Source organism: Cebus imitator, unplaced genomic scaffold (assembly GCF_001604975.1).
Source record: "Cebus imitator isolate Cc_AM_T3 unplaced genomic scaffold, Cebus_imitator-1.0 Scaffold9, whole genome shotgun sequence".
NCBI lineage: Eukaryota > Metazoa > Chordata > Mammalia > Primates > Cebidae > Cebus > Cebus imitator.
In genome coordinates, this window is record NW_016107324.1 from 8,109,666 (window position 1) to 8,125,209 (window position 15,544).

At 39.7% G+C, this 15,544-nt stretch overlaps 1 protein-coding gene across 3 annotated transcripts in view; it reads right to left on the reverse strand.

The window, feature by feature from the left end:
- Positions 1 to 15,544, reverse strand: part of SLC12A1 (solute carrier family 12 member 1) — a 102,383-nt gene that overhangs the window by 55,060 nt on the left and 31,779 nt on the right. For all 3 annotated transcript variants that reach the window (XM_017545113.2, XM_017545105.2, XM_017545119.2), the window contains exons 10-15: positions 12,571 to 12,655; positions 9,503 to 9,654; positions 7,424 to 7,531; positions 6,980 to 7,103; positions 4,776 to 4,877; positions 2,676 to 2,831 (exon numbers count right to left, since the gene is read on the reverse strand). In XM_017545113.2, the coding sequence (XP_017400602.1) occupies positions 2,676 to 2,831; positions 4,776 to 4,877; positions 6,980 to 7,103; positions 7,424 to 7,531; positions 9,503 to 9,654; positions 12,571 to 12,655 (727 nt within the window). The remainder of the gene's footprint in view (positions 1 to 2,675; positions 2,832 to 4,775; positions 4,878 to 6,979; positions 7,104 to 7,423; positions 7,532 to 9,502; positions 9,655 to 12,570; positions 12,656 to 15,544) is intronic.

Here is a 15,544-nt window from a genome sequence, read left to right on the forward strand (position 1 = left end):
GACGGGGTTTCACCATGTTGACCAGGATGGTCTCGATCTCTTGACCTCGTGATCCACCCGCCTCGGCCTCCCAAAGTGCTGGGATTACAGGCATGAGCCACCGCGCCCGGCTTGGACGTTTATATGTAAAAAGTGAACCTTGAATAATACCTCACATCATATATAAAAAAGAAATAAAAATGGATAATATACCTAAATATAATTCCCAAAGCATTAAAACTTCTAGAAGTTTGTGACTTTGAATTAGGAAAAGATATCTTAGATCAGATGCAAAATGGCAAGCCATAAAAGAAAAAAAAGATAAATTAGACTTCATAAATACTTAGAACTTTTATTCTTCAAAACAAATTGTAAGGAAAATAGAGAAGCAAGAGAAAATATTTGCAAAACACATACTGCTAAAGGATTTGCATCCAGAACAGATAAAGAACTCTCACTACTGAATAATTAGAAAACAACTGAAAAATGAGCAAAAGATTTAAACAGACACTTGACTAAAAATATATATATGGATGGCAAATAAGATGTTCAACATTGTTAATCATTGGGAAAATGCAAACGAAACCACAATGAGGTGGCACTACATGTCTATTAGAATGGCCTTTAAAAAAATCAAATGTTGATAATACATGCTGACAAACACGTGGAGCATCTAGGACCCTCCTTCATGGCTTGTAGGAATGGAAAGTCATACTGCTACCACAGAAAACAGTTTGGCAGTTTCTTCTAAAGTTGTATATATATATATATATATATATACTTTTTATTTAATCATAAATCCTACTACTAGATATTTACCCAAGGGAACATGAAAACATAAGTCCACATAAAGTCCTGTGGACCTAAACTGAAAAGAACTCAGATGACTATCAACTGGTAGATTGAACTAAAAAGGATATGTGATGTATTCATACAATAGAATACCACTCAACAATACAAAAAACAAACCACTTACATATGCAACAGCATAGATAAATCTAAAAGCATTCTGCTAAGGGAAAGGAAGTCTTCTAAAAGGCTATATCCTGTATGTTCATATTTATATGGTATTTTGGAAAAGGCAAAGCTGGAGGATCAGACATCAGACAAGCAATCACCAGAGGCTATGTTGGAGGGTGGAGATTGACGACGCAGGGGTATAAGGGAACTTGTGGGGATGATAGGAATACCCTGTGTTTTGATGATGGTTACAACACTGTACAAGTTGGTCAAAACATATAGACAGCACATTAAAAAGAGGTGAATTTTGCCATATGTAAGTTATATGTGATGTTTAAAATATGTAAAGTAGTAAATAAAAGCTAAACCGCCCCCTCCAAGGTAGTGACTACAAGCTCTGCTTTACTGGCAGAGTAAGGGAAAGGAGAGAGTGAGGCTGCCTCTGGGCTTCTCTGCACTGCACTGCACTGCTGCAGCCCCTCCCAGCTGTAATACATCTGGTACTAAAGTCAACACCCAAAGTTCACATCCAATTGACCAGCCTGTGGCATCTTCCTGTTGCTCACAACATCAGATCCTTTAGCATGACCTTTAAGTGTCTTATTTATCTGGCCCACACCAACTCTTCCAGGCTCCTGCTGTGACCCTTCTCCCTATCACTCAAGAGCTTTCTGTGTGGGGAAGGCTTGAGCTTCCCAAATATGCTGCCCTGCACTTACATGTGTCCTTAATGTCATTCACAGTTTGCCTTCTGCCCAGAATGTCATTTCCTGACTCTGATTAACCAAACCTCAGTTGCTTGCTTTAAAAAAAAAAACTAATTTATTTATTCATTTAAAAAATATTGGTTAAATGTCCACTGGGTGTTGACTCTGTGAACATAAGTTAGGAACCAGAAAGTTTTCCTGAATAACTCCAGTCAAAGTTAACCAACCCTTCTCTCCCACTTTCTCAGCAATTTGCTCATATCACTCTCACGGTGGTTACTCTATTGTATCATAATTAATTCCTTAAGTGTGGCTCTGTGAACCCCTCGAGGACACAAACTGTATCTAGTCTATCAGGGCATCAGAAACAGAAAGTGATATAATGGAAAGTTTGTCGGGTTGGTTCGGTATCATACACATTCTGGATATATGGTCAGCTCTATCACATCCTGATTATTACTTTGGCAACTCTTTCAACCCCAGTTTCTTCATCTGTAAAATGGGACTAACAGTACTGTGAAGATTGAATGAGTGTAAGGTATGTAACAAGTGCTCGACAAGGTTAACTATTGTTATTATTACTTTTTCTTTTTTTTTCAAACAGAGTTTTGCTCTTGTTGCCCAGGCTGGAGTGCAGTGGCCTGATCTCAGCTGACTGCAACCTCCAGCTTCTGTTTTCAAGCGATTCTCCTGCCTCAGCCTCCCAAGTAGCTGGGATTACAGGTGCCCACTACCACGCCTGGCTAATTTTTGTATTTTTAGTAGAGATGGGGTTTCATTGCGTTGGCCAGGCTGGTCTTGAACTCCTGACCTCGTGATCTGCCTGCCTTGGCCTTCCAAAATGCTGGATTACAGGTGTGAACCACTGCGCCTGGCCCCAGCTATTATTATTATTACATTGCATGATATTATTAATATCCCACCTTACATAAGCCTCGCTTAAGCACATAAAAGTTGCTCAATAAATGCTTAATAAATGAGTAGAGAGAGAATTGGAAACGCTATTCCATACAGTCCTTATGATCTTACCTGGCTTCTTATAAGTCACATAGATATAGAGGAAGAATTCAATGACATAGGTGATGACAGCTGCCCACCAGTTGATGACAAACATGACTGCACAGCACAAAACAGCTCCAAAAAGAGATACCCACATGTTGTAAATTCCATACGCAGGTCTCCATCCTGAAATAAAAAAAAATACTGAAGGAAAACTTCCACTCTACTACTATCAGGCACTGAATATAAGAATGCAGGTAACAAGTCTTTTTCCTGACATAAAGAATCAGGACTTTTAAGTCAATTTCCAAACTCTGTTATTATTTTCCTATGATATTGGATCCCTGCTCTATGAAGATGCTACTTACACCAAATAGAATGCTGTAAAGTTTAGGAAATGTTAAGCATCTGAGAAGTGTGCCATTCAGGACCTTCCATACTTTCTGCCCCAAATGTCTTCCCAAACTCCCAAATCTTAAGCATCTAGTATCTATGCCCTCAGGAGCTGAAAAGAGGCAGAAGGAAGGGAAAGAGTGGGGCCTGTCAGGCGGGGAGGAGAAACTTCTTGGTTGTCTAAGAAAGAAAAAGTGAAGTCAATGGGCTTTTTGCTCCCAGGGAGAAGGCAGAGAAGTCATCAAGAGTCAATCTGCTTGATGTTCTGGTAGCTCTTCCATTACCCTAGGAGGACAGTGGTTGCCCTTTCAGAAATAATAATTGATGGAAAAAGAGGGAGAAATGGCTTTTTAAACCCAGTGGCTAGCAAAGCCTTGTTAAACCCAAGGTGTTAATGTCATGCATTTTGCAATGAAAATATTCTCACAGTGCACACATGCGCGTGGGTTTTCTGTGTTCTCTTAGTTCCCTAAAGTGAAAGCAAATGGAAGACAGTATGGATAGGAGGGAAACTCTCCGATGTGAAGGGCGCCTTTCGTTAATGAAGGGGCACATTTTAATTAGGAGTTGCCAAAACACAACAGAACTTTAAGTGTTAGGAAGCAATTTTCTAAATGGCCACAAGATGGAAATAGCACTTCAAGAACATCATTGAAAATAGCCTTATTTTTCTGAGCCTGGCTTCCTGTCTGTGTGTGGGTGTGTGTGTGTTGGGTGGCGGGGGCAGTGGGCAGACATTTTCTGGGTTTGGATATCCACGTGTCTTCCTTTATATGCTTTTCTATATTCCCGCCCCCCTTTTCTTTCCCATCCTCCTTTTCACTTGTTTTTCACATAAATAATACCTCTATTATTTCACCTTATTTTTCAAAAGTGGCCATAACATGGCACGGAGTCACACATTTCTGTGTTAACAAAACACACGAAGAAACAAAAAGTCCTCTGCTACTTTCTGTAGCCAAGTATTGGTTAGATTAAGGTTAGTCTTCCATCTGTATTTTGTCTTATTGGAAACAAGTTTTCCACAGGAGGCTTAAGATCTTGTCAGGCCCTAAACGAGTGGAAATGTGTTTATATATCCCTCAAGGTGGGTCAAAGTCCTCAAGGTGGAGAACTTTCTGAAGGTAGATAATGACGTCTCCATTCTGGCAGGAAAGCAGAGGAAACTGAAGTGGACCATGGAAGCAAAAAGAGGTGAGGACTGACTAGAATGGGGAAGGTTCTTTGGTGTGAAGTTTTGAACAACTTTAAACCACAGCCCAAAGGGGGCCCTGGTGCCACTAGCATCAATGCAGCCTATCTGCGTCTCCTCCACTCAGCAGGTAATTATGGGAACTACTCATCCTTCTCTTCTGCACCATGGGCAGGAAACAAATTGATAGTAAGGAAGTTTCAAATATATACATTAATTCCACTTCTGTGGTCACTTTCACTCTGGAAATAAATAGCGGTGTTTTTCTACTGCTGAAATAAATGTGGTTTCTCTTGCAATGAATAATTTATTACCACAGGAGAAAATTGACTTTACGGTTGGTCAAAAAGGCCATTGCTCAAATGATTCTTTTTCTATTTCAAAAATCATCCCCAAACTCACCAAAATAAAGTGGCTTACGCTTCCCACTAGGATATAAGGAAACATATAAAGACAGACTGAACACTTTTCACTGACTTATTTCATTTTATTGAGACAAACTAACTGTTTGCTTAGGCATATTTTAGTTTTGGAAGTAAGCTTACCTGGAGATTTGGCATAAGAGGCATGGAAGCAGGAGAAATTAATAAGTGCGTATGAGGCCAGGAAAAAGTTGGAGATGATGGGAGCAATGGTGTTCAGTTCCGCTGTAAAAGAAACAGAATTGAACATGTACGTATGAGTGATGAGACCAGAGGCTAAACAGCTGTTATAGTCTGGAAGCTTGACTTTATTTGGAAATTGAAAACATAGTGAGCATCTGTCAAAGTTTAAGAAGTTAGTCATTTTTCTTTGGGGGCTACATACATACTTTTAGTTAGGGTTTCCATAAAGTAAGAAATAAAAAAGCCTACCAATCAGAAAATTAGACAATTGAGACCTCTACCTATAAAAAGTTCAACTGGCCATGGGTAGGTGTGAGACTGGGCATACAATTAACTCCCCTGTAGCTTTTTTGGAGGCGTCTAATCCTGTGTTCTTTAACTGCTATGTACACAATAAATAGGCTTTGCAGGATATTAGTTAAATACCAGTGCACGGAAAGCTCCCCTGTGGAAATCTCCCTGCCTAGACCCAATATATGCTCTCTGATTTTCAGGACTCTTTGTCATTCATACCTCTTCCACATCTCTAGAGAGTTCTACCTCTCAGGGGTAGCAAAATATTATTAATTATTATTAGTTTTGAGATGGAATCTCACTCTTGTCGCCCAGGCTGGAGTGCAATGGCACGATCTTGGCTCACTGCAATCTCTGCCTCCCAGGTTCAGGCGAGTCTCCTGCCTCAGCCTCCCTAGTAGCTGGGACTACATGCGCCCACCACCACACCAAGGTAATTTTTGTATTTTTAGTAGAGGCAAGGTTTCATCATGTTGGCTGGACTGGTCTTGAACTCCCTGATCTCGTGATCTGCCCACCTCAGCCTCCCAAAGTGCTGGGATTAACAGCCATGAGCCACTGCACGCAGCCCCAAAATACTTTTGCCTCAGTGAGTAAATATCTGGTATGATTTCATTCTAGCTGGATTTTTTACTGGGCAATATAAGAAGAAACATAGAGATGTTATCCTTTATCTGAAGGTCAGACATCTATCACCCTCAGTGATGCAAATGATGTAATGATGCAAATGCAGGCAGCTGGGTGTGATTCTGGAATATGGATACCAACAAGAAAGTAGGCAAAACAGCTGCCATGAAGCTTATGCGTGGAGCCAATCCACTTGTTCTGAAAGAGTGATTTTAAAGGATATTATTTCAACTCACACAAAACTTTTAAAACTTTGGTCACTTTCTCATGTAAATGCAGCACAGGGCAATGATTTGGGATCTTAAAGACTAAATTACATAATGGAAACATCTCTTTATATAATCACTTTTAATTTAATTTTAAAAAATCTAACAGAGAGAGACAAATTCCCCTCTTCAGCCTCATACAAATGCTATGAGGATTCATGAATTATAGTCACTTCCTGAGTTTAACATGCAATGAGGAGGAGCCCTCATTGCTTGGCACTGCTGTGCTGAGGAAGTCTCTGCTTGCTTATGTGTGGCTCCCAAAATCCTCTGTCTTCTGCTTCTTTTCCTCTGATATGCTCATCAGCAAAGGTGAGGCCTTAGGGAAGAGTGAGAAATGTGCAAATTAAAGTTGATGAATGTGCCTCTCCAAGATTATGTAGCTGTTTCTATATCACCTGAGGAGAGGAAGCAGAGATTATAGTCTAGGTGAGTGGTTCTCAGATACCAGTGGTCTATGAATCTCTTGAGGAGCTTGTGAAATGTGGACTCCTTATCCTCAGAGAGTCTGACTCACGTTACTCTGGAATTGGGCCTGAAGTCTCTGCACTTTCCCAAACACCCCAGGTGATTGTGATATAGATGGTCAGTGAATCACAGTTTGAGGAACACTAACATAGGCAATTCAATTCTGCCAGCCATCGGGACGGTAGATATGGTAGTGGCATCTATGTCTAGATTTGGACAATTTCAGGCAGGTAGGAGGAAGGATTCAGCTGCCTTTGGCTGGATGGATTTCCAACACTCAGATTAAAAGAATAGATTAAAACCCAGTCTACCCTGAGTTCCTCAAAGGCCCTCTACACACAAGGATTTCTCATTTCCTTCTTAGATGCCAATATTCCCAAATGGGATCCTAAACATAAAACAGGTAATTTTTTCATGCTAAAAGGAAAGCCCTATAAATAATCAGAAGAACTCTCTGGTTTTCAATAAAAACAAGAAAACTTTACAAACCAATAAGAATAAATGCCATGGCTATAAGAAAAGTGAGAATATATCCTCTCAGGGGTTCATTGTTTTTCCCATATCCCTTTGCAAAAAACTGCAGGGCTTTGTAGATGTTGTCCTTGCACAGAGCCTAATGGAAAAGAAGAGGAGAAATTTGTCATTTATAGCTATGCACAGTCATTTTCTCTAGGTGATTCAAACGAGAAGATTTGGGGAAAGATTAAGTGATACACAAGATGAGGCACAAGTTAACACTGCAGTTTATCATTCTTTATATTATTTGAATCGATCTTGACTATGTGGCAGACATAGCACTTGAGCCAGATGCAAACATTAACTGTTTCAGAAAATGATGGAAAATGACTGCCAGTGAGAGTGAGTATTTCAGTTTGATTCACATTCTGTGGAAACGGCTATAGGGAGAAGCACGAGCTGTTGTGCTTGTATTACCTGGAACACTTTGGGTGCGCTGACAAGGGAGGCCAAGGCGGAGGAGAGCGTTGCAGAAAAGATTCCTGCAGTGATGAGGGGGCCAAACCCTGATACCATGCTCATGACCTTGAGAGGAGAGGTACAAGTCAGGAGACTTTCTGAGGAATCTGTTGCATAAGCAAATTGCTTTTAACTAGATTTTTTTTTCCTCTGCTTCATTTTCATTCTTGCATTCTTTTTTCATTTTTTATTTTTTGAGACTGAGTCTCCCTCTATCACTCAGGCTGGAGTGGTGTGATCTTGGCTCACTGCAACCTCTGCCTCCCAGGTTCAAGCGATTCTCATACCTCAGCCTCCTGAGTAACTGGGATTACAGGCGCCCACCATCACGCCTGGCAAATTTTTGTATTTCTAGTAGAGATGGGGTTTCACCATGTTGGCCAGGCTGGTCTCAAACTCCTGACCTCAAGTGATCTGCCCTCCTTGGGTTCCCAAAGGGCTGGGATTACAGGTGTGAGCCACCATGCTCAGCCCATTTTCACATTCTTCATTTTATTTTTTTTTAAATAGAAATGGCTTTTTTGGTTATTTATAAGATAATAAATGCTCACCACAATATATCCAGAAGATACTGGAAAGAATAAAGAAGGAAATGGTTTCAAGGATTTTGATATTTTTTTCTCTGTTCTTTGTGGCCATATGTTTCTTTGATGATGGGGAATTCTATCCAGCAGAAAGTAGTATTCTAATAAGGTTTGGGGAAGGCTCACCTCTTTACTAGTCTTTTTACAGCCATTAACCTTTCTTCTTCCTGCACACAGAGGCTTTTTAGACCTTTGCTACTTCTGTGCTCATTAAACATAATTTTGTCTCTGAGACATGATGTGATTCTATCAATTTAAGTCATATTTTAGAATAATGAATTCAGCTGAGTTAATTTCTCTTTGTGGGTTATTAAAACAAAGAATGAAGCATTCACAACAAATTTACTTCTCCCTCTGCTCACCAATCATGTCGACAAATTAATATATTTAAAGTCCTAGTTTTTCTAACTTCCATTGTTCCTTCCCTCTTATTTACCTCCCGTCTGGCACTCACAATTTCTCTCTCAGCCTTGTCTTCCAGCCTCTCCAGGGCCAGCTCAAAGGCTTTGTCTAAGCTGTTGGCCTTGTATGAAATGCATTCCAAGATTTCTCAATGAACTTAAAACAGAGCTATCACTTCACCGCAGCAATCCCCTTACTGGGTATATATTCAAAAGAAAACAAATCATCCAACCTAAAAGATACAGGCACCTGTATGTCTATTGCAGCACTATTCACAATAGCAAAGACATGGACTCAACCTAGATGCCCATCAATGGTGGACTGTACAAAGAAAATATGATATATACACACCATGGAATGTTACAGACATAAAAAGAAAATCATGTCCCTCGCAGCAACGTGGATGCAGCTAAAGGCCATTATCCTGAGCAAACTAACACAGGAACAGGAAACCAAATACCACATGTTCTCACTTATAAGTGGGAGCTAAACACTGAGTACTCATCAACATAAAGTAGCAACGAGACACTGGGGACAGAGGATGGCAAGGGTTGAAAACTAGCTATTGAGTGCTATGCTTAGTACCTGGGTGAACTACTCACAGTGAACAGAGGCTACCTGCTTTCATATCCCCAAATCTCAGCATCACACAATACACTCATGTAACAAACCTGCACATATAGGATACTCCTTGAATCTAAAAAAACCCCTAAAATTATGAAAGAAAGAAATACATTCCAAGTGCTAACTAAGTTCCTTTCCACCATGAAATTTTGCCCAACTGATTGGAAGACACGTGGTGCCAGGAGATGACCTCTCCTTGGTGATGCAATTCATCCGAATGCCTATTATCTCCCCACCACAGTAAATGTAACCATAGGATTTGCTAACACACAATGCCTGTATGATTCCCTTCCCTCCCATATGAGTCATTCCTTGCTGGGTTCTTGTCAGTCAATAATCAATCCATTGCAGATGAAAAAGTATTACTCTATAAGACATTCTAAAAATAAAATAATAGCAATGAACATTTCAAAATTTTGCTTCAAACCTGGAAATTATTCATCAGCCCATACTGACATGGTTCATGTCGACATCTTGAGAAGTCATAGCCCAACCCACACGCTGCAGAACCATTGCAGTTCATCCCAGAAATGATGGTGTCATTCACATTCCCGGTGGCATCTCGGACCACACAGGCCCCTGTGGAAAAAAATGCGGCTTGTTATTTCTTTATAAGGTTCTGGTCCCTTACAGTTTTATTCTGAAAACATAGTTTACTTTGAGTCTGAACAGGTCCATTTCTTAGCCTCTGTTCACTGTGATTAATTCTTGGTAACTGGAGGCTCCCATCTGCCGAGTCCCGGGGTTTCTCGTTTTCTTAACAGGCTGCCATTTCAACTGCCTCTTGTGACTTCGATTTGAGAGGTAAGAGACTTGGGAGTTGAGACTGAGTCTTAATTTCTGATCTCTTAAAACTTGTATGGCAGTGCTTCATATGTACTGCCATACATACTCAATACATATGTCTGGCTTAGTACTAACAACCAGATATCTTTCAAGTAGAAGGATTTATTTCCTCATCTGCAAGAGAACCAAGGGGTGGCATGACGGAATTCTATTATAGCAATTAAGAGAACGCAGCCCTTATTTTCAACTAATGATACTCCTTGCATAATTTATAAAACAGAGTTACAGTTCTACATTATATGCAATTTTAATGGTTTAAACAATAAAGAAAATGGTTTATAATACAATATTCAGATTTCCTAGGTAAGGGTAAAATCATATTGATCAAATATCTATCTCAGTTGATCTATTCCATTATTTTCATACATTTGAATATATGTTATTTTCTATTATAAGAATTCTATGATGAACATCTTTGCGCATAAGCTTTTTCTCCTAGGATAGACTCTTAAAAATGGTATTGTGGCCATTTAAAAGACCCTTGATATATATTTTAATCACTGTTACTTCTCCCTGTGCTCACCAATCCTTACTGTGCTCACACAGCCTTAATGTGAATAAAGCTTTCCCTTGTAATTTTTTCTAACTAATCTTTGCCATTATGTATTTGATAAGATTTTTGAAATATATGAATATATGTGTAAAGAATATGTAAACTTTTCTGAACTACATGAAGGATAAATACTTTACAAACTAAATATTAACCAATAAAACTGCTTTGCCTTTCAAACTCTACCCAGGGTGGGTTCTTATGCCTTGCTAATACCCTTAAGACAGGTCCCAGTGACAGGAATGAATGGGATTCCTTAATCTTAGCCATGAAATCCACATTCTTTGAATTTGGGAGACTTAAAAGAAAATCAGAGTATATTCTATTTGAAAGAGCCATTTAAAATAATCCTTGCAGAGATTCTTTTTATCAGAGTCCTGAGAGGTAGCCTGCCAGCCTCTACTTGAATGCTGGAAATCATGGATGTCGATTATAAACTATTCATTCATATTTTACCTGTTTGCATTGTTCATTTATGTTGAACTGAATTCTTTGAATCATGTATTTTAACCTCTCCATAATAGATCTCTCAAAATTTCCATGAAGCCAGGCCACGAGCCATTATTTGTTCTAATGACAGGACATTCACTCCATGACTATCCTCCTATGCTGGGAAAGTGTAGAAATGCTTATTTTTCTACCCATTATGGGCAAAACCAGAAACTCTGAAAGCAGATCTATAACTTTACTCATTCCCTCACTTTAACTGCAGTAAAAAAGAAAACCACTTGAGAAATTTAACTTTAGTGGTTTCAATATCATTTATAAATGTGATTACTTAAAGCAATGAAACAAAAAAATCTCTGTACATGTAACTAAACTTGGACATGCCCCAGCAATACATCTATCTATCTATCTATCTATCTATCTATCTATCTATCTATCTATCTATCTATTTTTGACACATGGTCTCAGTCTGTGCCCAGGCTGGAGTGCAGTGGTGTGATCACAGCTCACTGCACCCTTGACCTTCCAGACTTAAGTAATCCTCTCACCTCACCCTTCCGAGTGGTTGGGACCATAGGCATATGCCACCATTCCTGGCTAATTTTGTATTTTTTGTAGGGCTGGGGTTTCACTGTATTGCCCAGGCTAGTCTTGAACTCCTGGGCTTAAGCAATCCTCTGGCCTCAGCCTCCCAAATTAGTGGGATTACAGGCATGAGCTACTGTGCCCAGCTCCAACAATACTTTTAACAAAGTTATCAAATTTCCTCAGATTAGAGACAGTGAGACCGGGAAGGATTTATGGTCAATTTTTGCTTTTATCTCCAGAAACCAATTGTAGGTACATGCACCTTCTCAATTTCTCTTACAGTAAACGGAAGAAGACTGGGATGTGCCCTTTGGCCTCCACAGTGTCCAGCCTGGAGCTGTTTTCCCTATTGTACACAAAAGATGGTTTTCTTCTCTAAATGTTGGGAAACCACATTTCTTCCTCTCCTACTATGGCAAAAGTAGGAGGCAGCCCCTGACCAGGAGGAGGTATGGCTGCAGGCAGCAGGTGGAACCCAAGTGATCCTCAGGAACAGCCGGTGAGCACACGTATTTTCTGTTCACTGAACAATATAGGGGCCGGCCGCCCACACTGCTGGGTCTTGTTCTGATTTTCCGTCAACTGGTGACAGCGACATTTCCATATTAGGGATAGCAGTGCAAGGATGAGACACAGTCACAAATTCCATATCTTTCATACTTCCCTCAGGCTGTTTTTAAGTTTAGATGGTTTTGTTTTTCACTTCTTTTCTCTATTCTGTTTCTCTCCTGCCTCCTAGAACAAAGGAAGTGTATCCTGAAAGTGGTAGCCTCCTTAGCAGTGGGATGATAATCAAGGATAGTAAAATGGGACCCCCTTTGTGTTCAGGTAGAATGACAACCTGATTAGCTTTACTCAAGCCTGACCCGGAGATGCCTGTATTATAGCTTAATTGCATTAAATCCCTAAAGCATCCAAATCACTAACATTAAGGTATCAAGAAGGAATTAAAATTGTTGCCTTTAAAAAATCTTTGTATTTATGTTCCATTGAAAGCCCACTAGACGTGAATAACTGGACCCCTCATGATTCTGACATTCTTACACTAGAGACGTACCACTTACCTACACAAATTGCAACCCCTAAGTAGGCAACAGTGGTGATGAAAATGGCCAGCATGGTTCCTCTGGGGATGGCATCCTGGGGATCCTTTAAAAAAATAATGTGGCGGTAGAAGAATACAGAGCAGAATAAGAACCATAGATCACTTGGAGTTATTTTCATATTTTCATATTTTTAGGTGAGCCTTCCTGAGGCAAGTTCTAAGAAAAGATAAAACCAATGGCAAGTTGATGGGCTTGAGTTTTATTATGGACAAACACAAGGTGTACAGAGTGAATAAAGAAACCTGTAAAATTTTCAGCTGAACAGAAGAGATCTCTAACTGTCCAGAAGGAAGTTTCTATAGAAAAATATAGTAGGTACAGTAGTTCACTCACCAAGGCCTCATCCTTCTCTTTATCTCCTATAAATTTCATTTAGATGTATCATGTCTTGAAGTTGTAGGGGAAAATATGCAAACATATCTGGCATGTTGATGATATCTCTGTGTGTATTTGTTTTATACTGAGCATAAACTTGCCTATAAAAAAATCACTTTTGACTGAGCAAAAAGGATGATCTACTTACTAAATTCTTCAATCCCTTAAATTCCCTATTTGGAATCTAGTTCAGAAATATCTACAATGGGAGATATTTAATTTTCATAAGCAGGCATAAAGAAAGGGAAATTCAAGCTTATACCAGAAAATGGGCTTTTCTCTTGCTTATAAGTGTATATACATTCACTGAATTGACTTCACATCATATTTAACTTGCCATTTTATATCCTATTGGGGGGGATAAATCATAGCAAATCAATTTTTAAGTAGCATATTGAACTGTATTCAACTTATCAGGAATTATTAAATAGAAATTTTAATGTCTTCACTTATACAGGACAGTGCCTGGCATATAGCAGGAGTCAATACCTATTGAATTGAAGAAGGACAGTCTCAGCAGGTATGAGTCCCCCCACCAGAGCACGTTAGACTCATCAATACAAATAAGCAATCAATACAGTCAAACAAAGTTTGTGTTTGAAAAAGAAAACTTAAATATGTGAACAATCCATCAAAAAGGTCACGCATAGTGAATGTAGACACAACTTGACAACTGGAAGCCACAACTGAATCAAGCAAACCTGCCCCACATGGCAGTAAGTCAGCCCTATGGAACCACTCTGTGATCATTAATTCCTCCCCACTCTTCTAGGAATATCTGCACCACGGTTTGTTCTGAGACATAAATACCCACTCTCTTCCTTCCAAACTATTGTTGCCAGTGTGGCAGGTGTATGCAATGGGGCAGCATGTAGAAGGAAAAAGAAGGCAATCATGCTGAGATGGGACCAACTGAATCCCCCAATTCACGTTATGTTCCAAAATTTACTTTGTTGATGAAGAATTTCTTGAGATCTGAGTAAAATGTAAAGAACTGACAGTGGGAAGAATGAAAAATATATATATAGCATATTTTATATATATATAGATAAGAGGTGACGATGGAAGGCAGTTTTGTACCTAAAACATGAAAACTTAGTTTTTGCCAAGGTGCTGTGGCTCACGTGGCTAATTCCAGCACTTTGGGAGGCCGAGGTGGACAGACCACCTCAGGTCAGGAGTTCGAGACCAGCGTGGCCAACATGGCGAAACCCCATCTCTACTAAAAATACAACATTAGCTGCATGTGGTGGTGCGTGCCTGTAATCCCAGCTGCTTGGTAGGCTGAAGCACAAGAATCACTTGAACTTCAAGGTGGAGGTTGCAGTGAGCCGAGATCGGGCCACTGCATTCTAACCTGGGTGACAGAGAGAGATGCTGTCTCAAAACAAACAAACGTCCCCAAAACTTAGCTTTTATTTTAATCTATCTGCTACAAGCTCTAAAATGACTTAACAGGAGTCACATGAGAGTCCATCATGACTCTAAGACTGATTTTATTTATTTGTTTGTTTGTTTGAGACAGGTTCTTACTCCGTTGCCCAGGCAGGAGAACAGTGGCTCAATCAAGGTTTACTGCAGCCTCAACCTTCCTGTGCTCAAGTGATCCTCCCACCTCAGCCTCCAAAGTAGCTGGCATGATAGGTACACACCACCTTGCCCAACTATTTCTTTTTGTATTTTGTAGAGACAGTGTTTTGTCATGTTGCTCAGGCTGGTCTCAAGCAATTGCCCACCTTTGTCTCCCAATATGCTCAGTTTACAAGCATGGACCACCATGCCCAGGCATTATCCAAAGACTTTAACATAGAAATCTGGATGCTGATACATTAGTGTATGATCATATATTCACATTGTCTGGTCTGGTTAGCTTTCCCCTATATAGGGTTCAGGAGGACTTTGACAAATTATCAGGTTTTCACTTGAAATGCAGTTTCCATCCACAAGCAGTAACCCAAAATCTAACCTTCTTTACCTTTTTTCATTAAATATGATATTTTTCCTTAGGACAGAATACAAGCCATCTATTAGATCCCTGTTTTTTGGGTATATCAATTACATCCTAATTTTGCTTCTCTGAAATCACTTCTTAGCTTTCTTGATTAGACTTGGGTATTTTCTAAATCTTCTCCCAGGTACTTATTTAGAGATTGCCTGTTAGTGCATTATTAGCAAATATAAGATTCTGGAATGGAGCTTTGTAGCATGCTCTTGTGCCACTGGCCGCCTGAAGTGCCTTCCGGAGAGGATTCGGAGGCTGTGAGCAGGGCTCAGGATCCTGCCTGCCCTATAGTGTGCAAACAGTAAATGTTTTCTAAATTGAACTGAATCTATTATGTTTTGTTTCTAGTCTCACTTTCAGAGAGAAATAGTATCTACAAGTACTGAAGTTTCCTCCCCATTTCCCAACATATTGTCACCTCCCAGAGCTTAACATTCCTAGACACTCCAGCTTGTGGCCATGTTACTACCTCTCGAAGTACGCTCCTCTCTTGATTTTCATGACTCCACTGTCTTTTGATTTCTTCTACTTTTCTTTCTTTTTTTTTTTTTTTTT